Here is a 16996-nt window from a genome sequence, read left to right as displayed (position 1 = left end):
TTAGGCATTTTCCAAACTATCGGTATCGGCAGTTATAATGGCCGATAAATGAATATTTAAAAAATAAAATAAAAACAGACGAAACACGCTTGAACCATGTCATGAGTGTTGGAGTTGTATAGTTTGTCCACCAGAGGGCACTCTACACCGTTCCTGTTGGCAAGCTAAACACTCATAGCTAACCATAAAGCTAATGCCAATATCATCAGTCTGTTCTGTTGAGACAATAAAAGAAACACGTTTCTTTTTAAAATGCATTATCATATTACATATTATTTTAGTTAAAACTCATAAATAACTCCAAATAACTAATGTTAGGGAAATCTGTTAATGTTTTGTTGCGCGTTTCTGAAATAAAAAAAACAAATAAAAAAATATCGGCCGATATATCGGAATATCGGATTTTAAAACCAAAAATATTTGTATCGGTATCGGCTTCAAAATCCTTTATCGGTCGGGCTCTAATATATATATCTTTTCACGCAAAGTTAACACATGGCTAGACCATTTCTGGATATGAAGTAATGACAACGAACAATAATAGCCATAATAAACTGTATTTAATATAGATTAATTATAAGTAATATAAGAAGATGCATTTTGGATGCCTTATATCTGTAATATGAGTAAAATAAATCCTTAAAAATAAAGATATTGTTTTATAAGTGCGATTGTAGTTCGTGAAAACCAAAAAAAGTAGTGCTTTAAAGGTCCCTAATAGGCCTGGAATTTCATTTAACAGAGTCTGCATGAACCCTGAAGAAAGTTTATTCGATAATTTGACAAATAACCAAAAAAAAAAGGCAAAATTTTTATATTTACACAAAAATCACTAGATTTTTTAAACTGAAAATGTTTAATTAATCAGCCATTTTACTCTACATTGATCTCCTCATCAGTAGTGTGCTGTATCAACACATTTCCTATTGTTACGGCTTCCTTCTAAATTGTTAAAGGGTTAGTTCACCCAAAAATGAAAATTAAGTCATTAATTACTCACCCCCATGCTGTACCAACCCCGTAAGACCTTCGTTCGTCTTCGGAACACAAATGAAGATATTTTTGATTAAATTTGAGAGCTGTATAACTACCACATTGGCTCCTAAGGGACTGCCTCTTGACGGCCCAGAAAGTCAATGAAGAAAATGTTTAAATATCCCAAGTGACTACCGTGGCTCAACTATATGTTTATCAAGCGACGCGAATACTTTTTGTGCGAAAAAACAAACAAAAATAACGAGTTTATTCGACTATTTCTTTTCTTCCTTGTAGGCCAGAACGAGAGTTCCTTAGATTTCCACGACGCATGCGCGAGAATTGCGATCTGCTTACGCCAGCTTACACTACTTCAGATCGCAATTCTCGCGCATGCGTCGTGGAAATCTATAAGGAAGTCTCGTTCTGGCCTAAAAGGAAGAAAATAAATAGTCGAATAAACTCGTTATTTTTGTTTGTTTTTTCGCACAAGGCAGTCCCTTAGGAGCCTATGTGGTAGTTATACAGCTCTCAAATTTAATCAAAAATATCTTCATTTGTGTTCCGAAGACGAACGAAGGTCTTACGGGGTTGGTACAGCATGGGGGTGAGTAATTAATGACTTAATTTTCATTTTTGGGTGAACTAACCCTTTAATATTTCTATTTTCTACTCTACACACACACACACACACACACACACTTGTGTCATCCAGCTGTTTGATTGTGTAAACGGTCTACAGCAGCTGTCTCTAATTACACTGAGCTTCCACTTTCCAGAGCGCTCCAATCCTCCATGTACCTTTGACACCAATCTCACACACATCCCATCAGTCAGAGAGAGCCTGTTACCATAGCAACAGTAAATTAAAGAAACCTGAAAGGGGGTTTGAGCTGAATGGAGGGATCTGGGCTCTGCAAACCTGCAATCACAGTCGCACCATTCACACACTCCTCATTATTACTCAGCAAGTTTAGTGTTTACCGCACCTCCGCTTCCGTGGCTTTCAGCCCCAACACGCTGGCTTGAGATAAGTGCTGCTTTCATAAGGGCTTCACTGATTGACTTCTGTGTGTGTTTGTCATCTTGGGAGTCCAGAACACTTTTATTGGCATTGCCTGACAGAAGTTTGTTCCTGTGTGTGTTAGGTACTGGACGTACGCCCTGACACCGAGACTGTGCTGACAGAAGGGACTAGAGTGTGTGCTTACTGGAGTGAGCGCTCGCGATGTCTTTACCCGGGATATGTGCGAAGGGGTGAGACAACAGATACTATTCTTCCCTGTCCTTATAATCATGTCAAATTGATATATGTGTGACCCTGGACCACAAGTCGCAGTAAATATCATGTTCCATTAAGATATTTTGGAAAGTTCCTACTGTAAATATATCCAAAAAAAATAAAAAATCGTGAGTGGATGCAGCAATATCGCGAAAAATGTACAACTTTAAAGGAGTAGTTCACTTTTAAAAAAACGTTTGCTGATAATTTACTCACCCCCATGTCATCCAAGATGTCTTTCATGTCGTCCATGTCTTTCTTTCTTCAGTCGAAAATAAATTAAGGTTTTTGATGAAAACATACCAGGATTTTCTCCATATAATGGACTTCAATGGGAACCAAACGGTTCAAGGTCCAAAATACACTTTCAGTGCAAACTACAAACTGTTCAAACGGCTTTAAACGATTCCAGGCGATGAATAAGGGTCTTATCAAGCGAAACATAATCATAATTAATTATTCAGCTTTCATGTGATATATAAATCTCAATTTTAAAAAAAATGACCCATGTGATTGAAAAATTGACTTTGTGGTCCAGGGTCACATATTATTTTGTTTCCTGATAACACGCACCCATTCAAACAAAGGTTAAAGAACTACTATAAAGCGATTCAACTTTACATTAACTGGTTCTGCTGGTCCTCTAGGTGGCGATGAAGGTAAACCCGGTGGGGTTATGGTGGAGTTTGATGATGGAGACAGAGGATGGATCTCTCTCTCTAATATTCGCTTTCTTCCTCCTGGATATCAAATCCAAAGTAAGTCCCACTAATTTGCTCTGTTTTATAAACCTCTGTCTACACGGGCAACATCCTGCAGAAAAGACTAACTTTACCATATTATGTTGTTTTGGGTGAAAAACTTCATCAGCTCCATCAAAGAGACCATGCTTTCCTTTGTAAATACGCTTTCCGGCCCCCCAAAAAGTCTTAAGAGTCTATGTTTGGGTCATTATTGCTGTGATTTATAATGTTTCTAGCATGTTATATGTTTGGCAACAGTTCTTTTAACCCCAATTGATGGAGTGTGTAGATTTTCATTTCTTAAACAACCATGTATGAAGAACATCATGATCATATCCCAGGATGACGATGTCATTATTCATCAGGCTCAGATTGAGGAAGAATGGTTGGAAGAATCATTTTCACAAATCAATTGGCACATTTGAGTCCATCAAATGTTATTTCCATCAAAAGGTGCATACATTCTTTGGTCAATATCTTCCAATGACAATGCAAGAGTCCAGCACTCTGTAAAGTCTCCTCCAGCAAATCCCAAAGACTTTCAATGAATTTAATGTCTGGACTTCATGTGTGAAAACGATTCTTCATGCTCCTCACAACCATTCTGTCACCAGTTAAACAGCACCAAACCACAAACGTTGAACAAGTAATTGATTAAAAACAATTTAGTCAGCGACCTTGTTAATGGCCAGTCACAAAAATAACACTTCTCATATAAATTGCACAAGAGTTTCGACAAAAACAGTCATTAATAAATACATGTTGCCTTAGGTTTGGGCCAAAACATGGTGTCTTAGAAGCTGCCTACTTTCACCTGTGGTCCCTTAAAATGCTGTCTAAAACAGAGCTTTTATTGTTGAAATCAGATATATTTAACATAGCATTGTAACAAGCTTCAAAAATAAAATAAAAATGACACCTCCTTTGCTCTTTCAGGCACTGGGTCGAGTCCTGCGCTTGTCCCTGAGGGACGGCTTGACAAAAATATCTCCATGGCAAGAACAGACAGATTCAAAGCTCAGGATAAGCCAGTCAGAAGACCAGGTATGACTCTCAGCCAATTCTCTCTTCAATAAACCAACAGAGAACATATTTCACTATCACTTTGCCTCAAAACCCAGTGTCTGCCTATCTATGGACAGCTTTCCAAATGTGCCAATAATGCCCTTAGAAGGCCAGTTCACACCAAGGACGATACTGATAACGATAAAGATATAGTTCTAAAAATCGCACACCACAACTATAATGATAAAACAAATAAAACAGGAAAACGATAAAACACTGACAGCCAATCAGAGTACACTCGAATTTAAAGGGTTTGCGCATTTAAAATGGCAGACGACATTGCGGAGAAGTTGATCGCCAAAAATCCACCACTGTTTTGACAAGTCATCAGAATGGAAAAAAATGGATATATAATCGGTTGTACCCTTGGAATAAATGGTGAGAAGTATTAACGATGAGGTCATTATGCAGGCTAGCTTTGTTTTTAATCCAATATTGACTTCGTCAGCTAAATTCATTGTTAGTGAATCTAGCTAGTCTAGTGTAATCGATCTAATTTGTTTAGATGAACTCGAAACGTAACTTGCTGAGGACATCTGCTGGTAAAACACGTGTAAATGCAAAAAAACTGATATTGATTCGTTCGAAAGAATGAATAAACTGGCTTCAAAAGACGACAACTCTCTAATCAGAGTTATGCCTGGTTCAGATTACACGATTTTAGCCCGATTTTGGCACGATTGGGGATTCGTAAACGACAATGGGCGTCGGGACACAAGATTCGATCGCATCATCTCGTATAGTGTGTCATAGTGGGCGACAACCTACGTCGCGTCTGCGATGCTTCACAACATCACGACAAAAAGACTAGCATGTTTAATATGTTTTAATGGTCGTCCATGACGGTTCCGTCACATGTATCAGGTTGACCAATAGGAGCACAAGCTTTTCCGTACACAACTTTCAAAAAAGACAAAACGAAAGAGAGACGATGGTGCTAACGTTAAAACTAAAAGTAAAAATATATTTTAAAAAAACGATATTTTACCTCAAGTTCTCTTTGGAGGATTGACAGCCCACACTGTCCTCTTCGAGCAGGGTTCTCAAGTCTCACGCAATGGGCGTGAGACACACGCATTTCAACCAGTTCACACCGTGTATTTCTCACGCTGAAAAGGCAATGCCGAGCAATCCAGGAAGTCACTCGCTACGAGTTTCGCCTTCTCGATGACATCACGTGCGCCATTAAAGACGGCATGCGATGACTGGTCAGGAAGTAACGTGTAGTTTGACATGCATCTTGTCCAAGATTTTAGGAGCCAAAATCACGTAATCTGACACAGTGACTATCGTAACACACAAAAAAAATCGTGTAATCTGAACCAGGCATTATGGATACTCCTGTCTTTTAAGGATACTGTGTACCCAAAAGTGCCTGTTTTTCTTTTGATGTTTGTGTGTAACGTAAAGCAGCAACAGGTCATCCATTTTTAATACTTTGAAATTGCGTTAATAAAAAGACCGTTATCGTTTGTTGGTGTTGACGCAAATATAGTTATCGTCATTGTTCTTGGTGTGAACAGGACCTCAAGACTCTGTGTATGTTGATCAACATAGGGTGTACTGTAACCATTTATTTCTTTACAGGGAGGCCTAAAGGTTCAGGGCTAAAGAAGTCTTTCTCGGACAGTGTAACCAAGAGCTCAACATCTGCTATTTCATGGCCATCAATGGCTGCACCCAGAAAGAGAATGCCTGTTAACATTTTTCAGCTCAACGGCTCTTCTTCGAAGAAGGCCTTGAAAGGCAGGGTGATGGAAACGTCCTCCCGACCTTCGTTATCCATGATGACCCCGGCCAAAGGCCTCTTTAGCAGTAGCTCTTTCGAGGTAGACTCCTTCAGCAGCATAGCTAACGGTCATTCATCCTTTGGTAGTCAGATATCCGGGATTTCACTAGAGGGCAGGAACACCTCTTATGGTCAAAAGAAGAGGACTGAGGAGCCTGCTCCACCTCGGGGCAAGAAAGCAGAGTTTCTAGTCAAATTGGACCATGAGGGAGTAACATCTCCAAAGACCAAGAACGGTAAGGCTCTCCTGTTGTTGGGAGCCTCAGGATTTGGCTCCAATGGGGTAGGTGGTCTTCCCAGGGCAGAGGCGTATTCACACCCAGTTCTGCTGGTCAAAGACAATAGGAAAGGTGACGGCTCACGAGCCGAGCTCCTGTTGAAAGGGACATCAGTCCAGAGGAAGCCCTCGTCATCAATACCCATTGAGTATGGAGACTTGAACATTGGCTGCCACAGAGACTGCCAAAGCTCCTACTCGGACATGGATGAGGAAGAAGAAGATGTGAAGACGAGTGCAGGACTTGCTTCTGCCTCTGGTGGTTTGAGAACAGCTGGCCAATTTCTCTCACGCATCTCCGTGTCCTCGTCTTCCTCAGGATCCTCCAGCTCCTCCAGCTCAGGCTCTCTTTCGAGCTCCAGTCTGTGCTCTTCTGAAAACGACTCTTCTTACAGCTCGGAGGATGAGGAAAGCTCAACGTTGCTCCTCCAGAGTTGCCTGACCCCCCATCACTCATTGCTCCAGACCCCTGAACCCCCCGTGGGACCCGTACGACACTCCTTTGTGGCCAAAGCTGTGGCCGTGTCCACTGCCAAAGAAGGGCATAGCAACCACAGTGCTAGCTGCAAGCCACCGAAGAGGAAAGACTGTCCCAGTTCACACTCGAAAACCTCCAAAGATCTGGTTAAGAGGCAACGGCTTCTAGCAGAGCAGATCAAGCCCAGAGTGTCACCAATCCTGCCACCCAGACAGCTGTGGAGGTGGTCAGGAAACCCCACACAAGTGAGTCCTTGTTGAAATGATACTAGCTTCTATCCCTGCTTTAACCTATTCCAGGTTAATGTACATAGGCAACTACATTTGCAGATTCATATCCTAAAGCAGGGTTCCCCAAACTCGGTCCTGAAGGGCCACTGTCCTGCAGAGTTTAGCCCCAACCCTGATCAAAAACACCTACCTGTGAGTTTCTAGTGGTCCTGAAGACCTTGATTAGCTTGCTCAGGTGTGTTTGATCAGGGTTGGGGCTAAACTCTGCTGGGACAGTGGCCCTCCAGGAACGAGTTTGGAGAACCCTGTCCTAAAGCATGTGTCAAACTCCGGTCCTGGAGGGCCACTGTCCCTGCGGAGTTTAGCCCCAACCCTGATCAAACACACCTACATGTGAGTTTCTAGTGATCCTGAAGACCTTGATTAGCTTTCTCGGGTGTGTTTGATCAGGGTTGGGGCTAAACTCTGCTGGGACAGTGGTCCTCCAGGAACGAGTTTGGAGAACCCTGTCCTAAAGCATGTGTCAAACTCCGGTCCTGGAGTGCCGCTGTCCTGCAGAGTTTGGCTCCAACCTCGATTAGCTGGTTCAGGTGTGTTTAATTAGGGTTGGATGGGCTTTCAAAACATTGCTCTAAGTAATTCTGTCATGTCAATTTCTGGCTCAAACATTGTCCAAATATCGAGGATTGTGGTTTGGTACTTACCATTATGGTTACCGATGCCAATATGGTGCATCCCTGGGCTCAACCAATAGTGTAAGTTTCTAGCCAGTGACTATATTTAATAAGCTGTTTAGTGAGTGGTTAGCAAGTGCCGATGGGTCTGGTTGGAAACAGTCCATCTCATTCCTGTAAACTTCACCCTCATCCTTCCCTCGGGTCATTTTGACCTGAAAATAATTTTGTAAAAATGATTTTTTAATGTCTACATATGTATCCGAATGCATACTGAAGAAAAAAAAAACGACTTTAGGGCACAAAGGGCCAGCTCATTTGCTTCATATAGAGCTATAAGCCCATCTAGAAAACCGAGACAACTTCCGGCAAATTTAGATTTGCTCTGAAAGTTGGTCTGGCAAAGAGCTCATTCAAGCCCATTTCCAATCCATCGAAATCGAGGCACCAATCAGAAACGTTGGGACGGGCTTTACACGATGACGACACGATTGAAGCATATTTTGTAGATGGATGCCGCCGTCGAACATCACTCGTTCGAATCAGCTTATCACGTCTGTTTTAAGCGACTTGAACGTTTCCTTTTTGTTAAAAACCGAGCAAAGAAAACACTCCGAAATGTTTCTCCGCCACTCCGCATACGTCACCTCCTACATCGCTCTGATTGGTTTTAGGTCTATCCGCGATGTCCGTTGGTGACGCCCCTCTGGAAATGATTTGTCTATGACGCTTGGTGGTCTGGTTTTAAACAGGCTACCATCTAGTGGCTAGAGTCATGAAATATCATCTTATATATATTTTTTTTCCACAAGAGGTCAGCAAAGACAGTAATGTATGTAAGATATTTTGAGCTGAATTAAATTATGCATGAAATTGTGAGTTATTTTGGATTTAAGTTGAAGGAATGTGAGGATACTATTTATTTATTGATCAAATCTAGTGTTTTAAAGGGGAAACAATATATAAATAATTGTGCTTTACAAACATATGCAAAACTCTGAAGCTCTCTTTATTACATTAGCGGCGCGGACGCAAGGGAAAGGCGCGGAAGCTTTTCTACAAGGCCATAGTGCGAGGCAAGGACGTGGTTCGGGTCGGAGACTGTGCTGTGTTTCTTTCCACCGGCCAGCCTCATCTGCCGTTGATCGGCTGCATCGAGAGTTTCTGGGAGTCGTGGCAGAACAGCATGGTCGTGAAGGTCAAGTGGTTCTATCACCCTGAAGAGACCAAGCTAGACAAGAGACATCGTGATGGCAAAGTAAGTATCCGATATCTGGAAGCCTGTCAGTTATGATGGACTTATGCTATTAATATTTGAACTAAGTTTTGACAGTGAGTACTGAAACATTGGTATTTAGGGCTGCCCCCGACTGAAGATTTTTCTAGTCGATTAGTAGTCGGTCACTTAAGCCATTAGTCGACTAATCGTGCGTTTATATTAATTCCTAAACCACAATGAGCCTTTAATATATATAGGCGTAATATATAGCCTATTCCACGCTCAATCGCACACATAAAGCTTGCACAAATCACCTGCAAAAGTAATGTTTAGGAATGTGTTTGAAGAAATAGTAAGGAGACATTTATATTCATTAATAAACTAGTGTTTTCTGAGCCAGTGTCGGCTGCAAAGATGAAGCTGACGATGATAGGGGACGTGCCTTTATAGAAAAATGCACCTTTCACACGGATTACATTTTATTTGAATCGCTTAATTTCATTTCAAGCTTTCTATAAAGATATTTGTAATGATTGTGAGGAAAGTATATACGCTGTGTTTCGGTTCATTTTTGCGACGCACTCCAGTTCACAGAGACCGAGACGGCAGAAATCACATCCTGTTTGTTTTTTGTTGTTATTGTGAGTCAGTTTCAAATGATGTATTACTCTTATCTAATAACTAAAAATGACGAAAAAAAATGCAAGTGATCAAGCCGGTCCCTTTAATGTCATTCAGTAAGCGCGCTAACCCTTTAGCTTCCTCACTCCGCGAAAACACCTGGAGATGTGCCGAATAATAGCGCACATTTATCTAAGGTAACATTCGAGCGCACGGCCTAGTAAAGTTGCTACTACTAGCGTGTTTCAAATGATAAGCCATATTTTAGGTCGATGAAGGACCTGATCTGTCCCTCATCTGTCCCAACAAACGAATACAATTTTGATCGACTAACGTTTAATCGACTATTGAGGGCAGCCTTATTATACTAATCCCTGAGCAATACCTACCCAGACAGCAAACTGACATTGAATCAACGTGGAAACGACGTCTCTCATGACATCGAAACAACGTTGATTTTGCTCATCGAATTAAAGTTGAACCAACGTCAGACGCGGCATTCTTCAAAGCTAAATGAAAATCGAAAATTGGTTTGCTGTCATAATGTTGAAACAACGTTGATTTCAAGTTGATTTTCCGTTAGTTTTGAAAGAATGACGCGTCTGACGTTGGTTCAACGTTAATTCGATGAGCAAAACAATGTCAGATCAACGTTGTTTCGATGTCATGTTTCCACGTTGATTCAATGTCAGTTTGCTCTCAGGTATTGAGAGTTATCGTTAGGGTTGGGTATCGTTTGAATTTGAACGATTCTGATTCCGATTCCGATTCCTTGTTTCGATTCCGGTTCCTAACGATTCTCGATTCCGATTCTTTTAAGAGGCAGGGTCAAAAAAGTTTAGCTAACCTTGCTAACCAACAAACTTTCTGAAGGAAATAATCCTTCTGTAAAAATACTCCTTTTGTCACAAATTTTGCATTTTGCCGAGATTTTGTTATTTTTAGAAAAGCGAAGCCACACTTTGGATCGCCGACGTAAGGTACTCATGTTCGACTCGCGTGGTTATGCCAACACTTCCGGTAGACGCTTCTTCGTTGGTGTTGTTCAGCAGTTTCTTCTTCCGCTCGGCGGACTGTGAATATCGAAACTAGGAATCGGAATTTTAACTTTTGAACGATTCCGGGAAAAACGAAAAGTTAGTCTCGGTTCCAATCGATACTCGATTCTCGATACCCAACCCTAGTTATCGTAGAAGGAAATTATGAATTTTTCCTTCTCCCTAGCATGCCTTGTACCAGTCCTGCCATGAGGATGAGAACGACGTCCAGACAATCTCTCATAAGTGCCAGGTGGTCACACGCGAGGAGTACGAGCGATTGACCCGCAACAGGAGGCCCGATGGGAGCTTTCACGACCTGTACTACCTGGCCGGCACCTACGACCCCACCAGTGGACAACTGCTCACTGCAAACGGCATGTCCCTACTCTGTTAGCACTGGACTTCGGGATACTACTGAGTTTCCTTGGGCCAAAGTCAGAGATGCATTGGAAATAAGAAGCTGGCCTGCACTGGACGCTCTGACAGAGGACCTGGAGGTATACCCATAAACTTTGGGAAGATATCGAGTTGATGGTCCTAATTCTCTTCGGGGAGGTCATCTAATGGATCTGATTTTAAATGAACCGTTCGTTTATCTGATCTTAGATCACCAAAGCAAAACTCTTGGTTTGGAGAACATGGCGGATGACTATGAAGCCTTGAGTTGTAGGCCGTGGCGTTGTGTTGGGCACGTCACTTTCATGATTCCAGGGATATTTAAGTATATATAAGTATAAATATATGAATTTCATTTATGTATATATATATATTTAGGGACTTATCTCCTATCAAGCCATACACTTCAGTACCTCTTAACATGTCTTTTTATTCAGGTGTATATTGAACAGGACAGGTTGCTTGTGTTTTTGTGCGTGTGTGTGTTTTTGTTGTTGTCTATATGTAAATATTCAAAGCTATTTTATATAAGTGTAATGTACAGAGGCTTATCTTGCCAGGTTTCGATTGATTTATTTTTGTATAAGTGGACGATATAGTCGTTGTGAGAGGGTGAACTGATGTTGTATGCATTGCACTGCACACGGCCTGCTGATACAGTGAGAGAGGAACCGTCCCGGCCCCGTCTCCTCTTTCAGAGAGAGAGAGAGGCGTCACATGATGGGACGCCATCCTTTTATCGGCTGCACTTTGGGCATTTGTTCCTCTAATGTCTTACTCCGATTTGTTGTTGCTTATGTTTGCCGACTCAACACTTTAATGCGAAAACAAAGGGAAACAAAGTATTGACACTTTAAAATTAATAATTTGATAGGAGTGATTGAATTTAATCTGTTTTCGAGTCTACAAATAAGGAAAGGAAAAAGGGTGAATCTCATAAAGAAACTTCCAGGCCACAATTCACTTCAAAATCACTTTGCGTAATGAACACTGATTTTAGGACCATTTAAATCTGATTCATAGTGACATTCAGCTCTTATTGCTGTAATGTGGGAAAATTGTTATTCCCATAACCATAATACTTTAATATAAATCATGAGGTCTGCCTGGACACCACGATTTGTTTGCTCTTTAATCGAATTTGTGAGATTCACCTAAAACACTGGCGTATTTAACACCAGAAGAACCTGAATAACTATTCCGACATGTGTTATTACTGTATCCGATGCATTTCTTTAGTTTTCAAATGCATCCTGCACTGTATTTACATATTTCTTTGCTCATTTTTTTGTTTTATTTTAATTTAGTGCCCATCAAGCGGGGTATTTCTGCTAGTCCTAGTGGTGAAATCCACCTGATTCTTTACCCTAATATCCCAGGGTCAGGGCACTAAAAGCAAGGGATTGTCGGAGCTCAGACTTTGTTGTCCAGTCAGTCTCATTCTTCACTGTGAGGGACAATCGCATTCATGCATGAAGGAGCATCCACTGTTTAGAAAGGCTCACACAATCACAGCGTTCTTGTTTTGTGCCAAATATGGTCATTTCTGATTATGCAATCTTCACTGTATTGTTCAAGTATTATGTATGTACGTTTTTATCATTAGTGTTTATTTATTGGCAGTGTTACTGTTTCATTACAAAACCAATGGATGATGATGATGATGATGAAAATGTCTTATATGCTGGGATCTATATGACCCAGAAGTGTGGCACTAAATGTGTTACAGTCAGTCCTTCACCTCTTGCCACCCCATTAACAACTGCCCCGGCCCTGCAGGGGAAGTGACGCCGCTCACTGACCCCTCGCTTCCTGACCGTTTACCCCATCCGTTTAGATTTACAAAACGAACCAGCAGAAAGTCCTCACGGTCACGTTTGGCCTTGTCGTTTGTTTATTGCAGAGAGCCTTGAAGGAAAGCATGTGGCTATGTTCAGAATAGCTCTTACTGTAGAAGTGTGTGTACTGATCACAGAATGCATATTTTCACTAGGGATGCACCAATATGACATTTCGGCTGATACCGATAACGATAATTAGTTAACCGATATATCGGCCGATAATCTAAATCTAAATTTGTATATAAATTTTGAGAGCCTGATTACAAAAACAAAAATCTCACCATCAAAAGCCACGTCCCAAACACACAATTATAACGTCCTTATTTAAATTTGATGTAGCTTTAACGACAGACAAGTGCTGGACATATTGTACTAAACCGTATTTTCATTTTTGAAGTGATTTCAATCATATTTCAAGCAATCTGACAAGAGTCTCAGCTGAAATAAATAATCCATTATTTGTCCACTTTAATATATTGGCCAAATTTTCTTATCAGGCCAATAACGTAAAATTACCATATATCGTCCGATACCGATGACCTACAGTAGTACATTTGCCAAAATGTGCAGTAGACAACACATGTATCCCACAATGCAAAGCGCTTAACTTTTATTTCCAGTCATGTCTGAACCAGAGGAACGAATGTGATCAGAAAACCAAATGTAATTTGGATTTTTATTGTCAAGATGATAAATTGCTGCATTAAAGGCAGGGTAGGCGACTTGTGACTTGTTACAGCATAGACTGTAAAAAAAAAAAAGTACCCCGGGTGCGTTCTATTATAGCCAACGAACCGACTCGGACTTCGGATTTGACGTCACGTCCACACTTCAAGCGTTCTATTATGTTTTGCTTGTCCGAGTCGGAGAAAGCTGTTGTAATGGTAGCACTGGCCGAGTACCAGGCACTTACATTAAAATAAAAATATTATGACTACACCTTATCAAAACGCAGCCATTTGGACTTGAAAATGTTCACTTTATTTAAAGTTTTTCGTGTTAATTTTCTGTTAGCAACGCTAGCAACGTTAGTAATTGCACTCACAACAACCGATTCCCATACCTACAGGGGACGCAGTAATACGAGTGATTATAATCGTCATTTAAAATACCAAAGCGGTTTCAAAAACAATGAAAACAATTCATTCTTACGAGTCACAGGGCGCAGCCATCTTGAATTCCGAAACTGAATTCTTGCTCGGTGTCCGACGTCCGAGAGGAGAAATCCAAGGAAAGTTGCTAGGCAACGTCTGTCGTCCGATTCGGATCTCCGAGACGGATGAATAATAGAACGCACCATCAGTGTCTGTAACGTCGCCCGTATGTTTCTGAAAGGCATTTTTTTGCCCAAAGTGGGCGGAGCTGACCGTCGCCATCTTGGATAACCGAAAATGTGCATCGAGGCGGATTAGCTTAGGAGATGTGACATTAACAGACTGCTGACAAACGGATAGCAGTGACACCTGTCATTCAAGTGGCCACGCCCTTAATGCACAACTTTAAGGCATAATATTATTTAAACGTATTAGTTATAAAAAAAATTCACCCTCCTCACAGTCGTCATGAAGGGCAAAATAAGATATACAAACCAAAACCACTTTTTGCACCAGACTGTATTGTGTTTTTCTGCTGTAAAGTTGGGCATTTTAACATTGGGGGTCTATGGGATTGACTCTCTTTTGCCGCCTGTCTCTAGTGGCCTGTCAATGAAGTGCAGCTGAAATCACTTCCGTGTTAGACCGGACGCCGGAAAGTTGCCGCTTGGTTGAAAGTCTCTTCACATCCTGAAAGCAATCATTAAATGAAGTGGCCAAAATGTATTTCGCCAAGGCGTAGGACCATAAAGTGTTCGTCCAATCATTGCACTCGTTCCGAATGCAATCATAGGATGTCCTTCCTGCCTGTTAACATATGTATTTCCATACCTCCGCGCAGAAATCCCACATCATCAGTGCGTTTAATCCCATGCAGAGTTGTAGACAGACGTCAGTCACTGAGAGACACAAACGAAACAGCATCCGCCTTTTACAGTTCCTCCTGAACCCTAACCACGAGTTTATGCGGCGTTCACGCCATAACTACCGTAATTTAGCAGAGATTTGGAAACCTGTGATGTTAAACTTTTGTGGACTCTCAGAAGGGAGGGTGGGATCTCATGCTTTCAAAGCTAACTTGCTAATGCTAGCCGCTCCAAAATTTGCCTACTCTACTTTTAAACAAGCTCTTGCTATTTTCACAGGTAGTAAACAGTGTACACTTCACTGTATTTAGTAAGAGCTATCCATTCTGAGCATAGCCTGTGCTTGACTCGTTCCCTATTAATAGTTCGACATTAAATATGGCTGATATGTATTAGGATCTGACTATTTAAAAAACTGTTGTAATCAGAGCAAGGTTGATATACAATTGTGTGTGTGCGCAAGTGTGTGTGCCTTTTTGTACTCTGCCTTTATGTTTGACTGTTTTGACACGAGAGGGCACTGGATAGAGTTGTGAATGTACTTCGCATAACCTGAGGACCTGTTTGTAAGTCGCACAGCTCGAGTCGCTACATACAGATTCAGAGTTGCTGTTGGACACAATCTCCTCTTAAATCGGGGAAAAACTTCATTCGTGAAGGTCAAAGGTCAACAAGGATATTCAGGTCCGCACGTCTGATATGTTACAAGAGCGGGTCACTTGTTCATGGCAAAGGTGCAATACTACTTCGGCGAAATATTTGAACGGCGCTCAGCATTTCTAAGCTTTTTTTTGCAAAGGCTGATGGGTAACAGAAAGTGATGAGGAGGACGCGGGAACGTCTGTCCTAATGAAGCAGCTTTCTTTAAATGCCGAAAGGCATGTACTTAATATTCCGCTCGTCCAAGAATCTCTGATACGCGAGACGTTCTAACTTTGTTAAATGAAAATGATGTATATCTTTATATCTGTTTATTTTGTTTCATTGTTTGTTTTGTTTTTTTCTTTGCTTTGAAATGTTGTAAAGATTGTACATGTGTAAAGTAAGGTTTGATTTTGGGGTAAACATTTTACAAAAAAAATACTTTATGAGTATCAACTGTAAACGTGGTTTAGTATTACAATTTTTTATAGAGGGCTTATGAATAAATATCACATTTAAAAAAATATCTTTGGACTTTCATTTAGTTTTACTTTTCTTGTTTAAAAAAAATTGGTGAGCAATAACTTTAGGCAATGGTGAAGTAATCTCAACAATGGTGACATGCTTCATGGTGCAATGCATACTGGGTGCATCATACGAAACTTATCCATGGCTCCTAGAATGCATTGCAGCATGAATCATGTCACCATTGTTGAGATTCATATACTGATTCTTGATGTCCGTGTGTGAGTAAAAATTACAGTACAAATTGCGTAAATGGTGTTTTAAAAATCGTGATCCGGCTCAAAAAGGTCTCGCTCTCTGTGTGACCCTGCTGCTGCTCCAGGTGTGTGTGTGTGTGTGGAGCGGCTCAATGAGGTGCTATAAGAAAAGAACAGGACCAGCTTCACTTATACACTAACTCAGCTTTAATGAGGGTTTATGAACTCGTGTGCTGGAGGACTTAAGCATGTTACTATTACAGTGTGTGTGTGTGTGTGTGTGTGTGTGTCAGGACCCTGATCCAGTTAGTCGAATCTGCTGTTGATTGCTCTAGTCTTGCTTTGTAACACAGATCTGGTGTAAGCAAAAAAAAAATAAATTTATAGTTTGAGCAGAAACGTGCCCCGTCCCGCCCGCTCGTGCTGAGGTGGATTGGAGACGGTGTGTGTGTGTGTGTCATGTTTATGCCTCCTGTATTTGCACAGTACTCTGCCAGTGTTTACTCAGGCCTGCAGGACTGTAAACAGCTCTGACACACACTCTCCCCTATAGCTCCTCTTCTCAGGTGTGTTTAACTGCTATGATTCATATTCAAACTTGTATATATATCACTCTTCATCTGTTCTGGCATGCTATTAGCAGCATATTAGCACAATGTATGCAGTTTTCATACTTTTTCTGTTTGTGTGAGTAGCCTATTTTGCTCATTGTGTGGTTTGAGTCAGCAGTAGAGTAACCCGAGAGAGGGTCAGAAGGCCTCTGAGACGGAGCACCAGACATTAATCTGACATCCTCCTAAACACACTGTGTCCGTGTGCGTCGTCACTGGAAGCCAGCGAGTGTGTTCACGCCGCAAGAGTTGAGGTTTTGTGGTGACAACAAGAGAGATGGTGCTGTCAGCAATGCAGTAAAAAATAAACCCAGTTTAACTTCATGCAGACGAACGGCCGATGGAGCTCATGTGATCCGGCTCCTGTTATAACAGACACTCGTCAGTGTGATTTTAGCTTAATTTTAGAAAAATCATGTTTATTTGCCAAA

At 41.1% G+C, this 16996-nt stretch overlaps 1 protein-coding gene across 3 annotated transcripts in view; it reads left to right on the top strand.

The window, feature by feature from the left end:
- Window positions 1-13746, top strand: part of bahcc1a (BAH domain and coiled-coil containing 1a) — a 149526-nt gene extending 135780 nt beyond the window's left edge. For all 3 annotated transcript variants that reach the window (XM_089128912.1, XM_089128914.1, XM_089128913.1), the window contains 6 exons: window positions 2124-2232; window positions 2905-3015; window positions 3937-4044; window positions 5653-6854; window positions 8535-8771; window positions 10578-13746. In XM_089128912.1, coding sequence (XP_088985038.1) covers window positions 2124-2232; window positions 2905-3015; window positions 3937-4044; window positions 5653-6854; window positions 8535-8771; window positions 10578-10787 — 1977 coding nt within the window. In that variant the 3' untranslated portion in view covers window positions 10788-13746. The remainder of the gene's footprint in view (window positions 1-2123; window positions 2233-2904; window positions 3016-3936; window positions 4045-5652; window positions 6855-8534; window positions 8772-10577) is intronic.
- The last annotated feature ends 3250 nt before the right edge of the window (window positions 13747-16996 follow it).

The sequence above is a fragment of the Pimephales promelas genome, chromosome 3 (genome assembly GCF_988280905.1).
Source record: "Pimephales promelas chromosome 3, fPimPro1.hap1.1, whole genome shotgun sequence".
NCBI lineage: Eukaryota > Metazoa > Chordata > Actinopteri > Cypriniformes > Leuciscidae > Pimephales > Pimephales promelas.
Note: the sequence above shows the minus strand (reverse complement) of the source record. Positions and strands in the feature narration are given on the sequence as shown.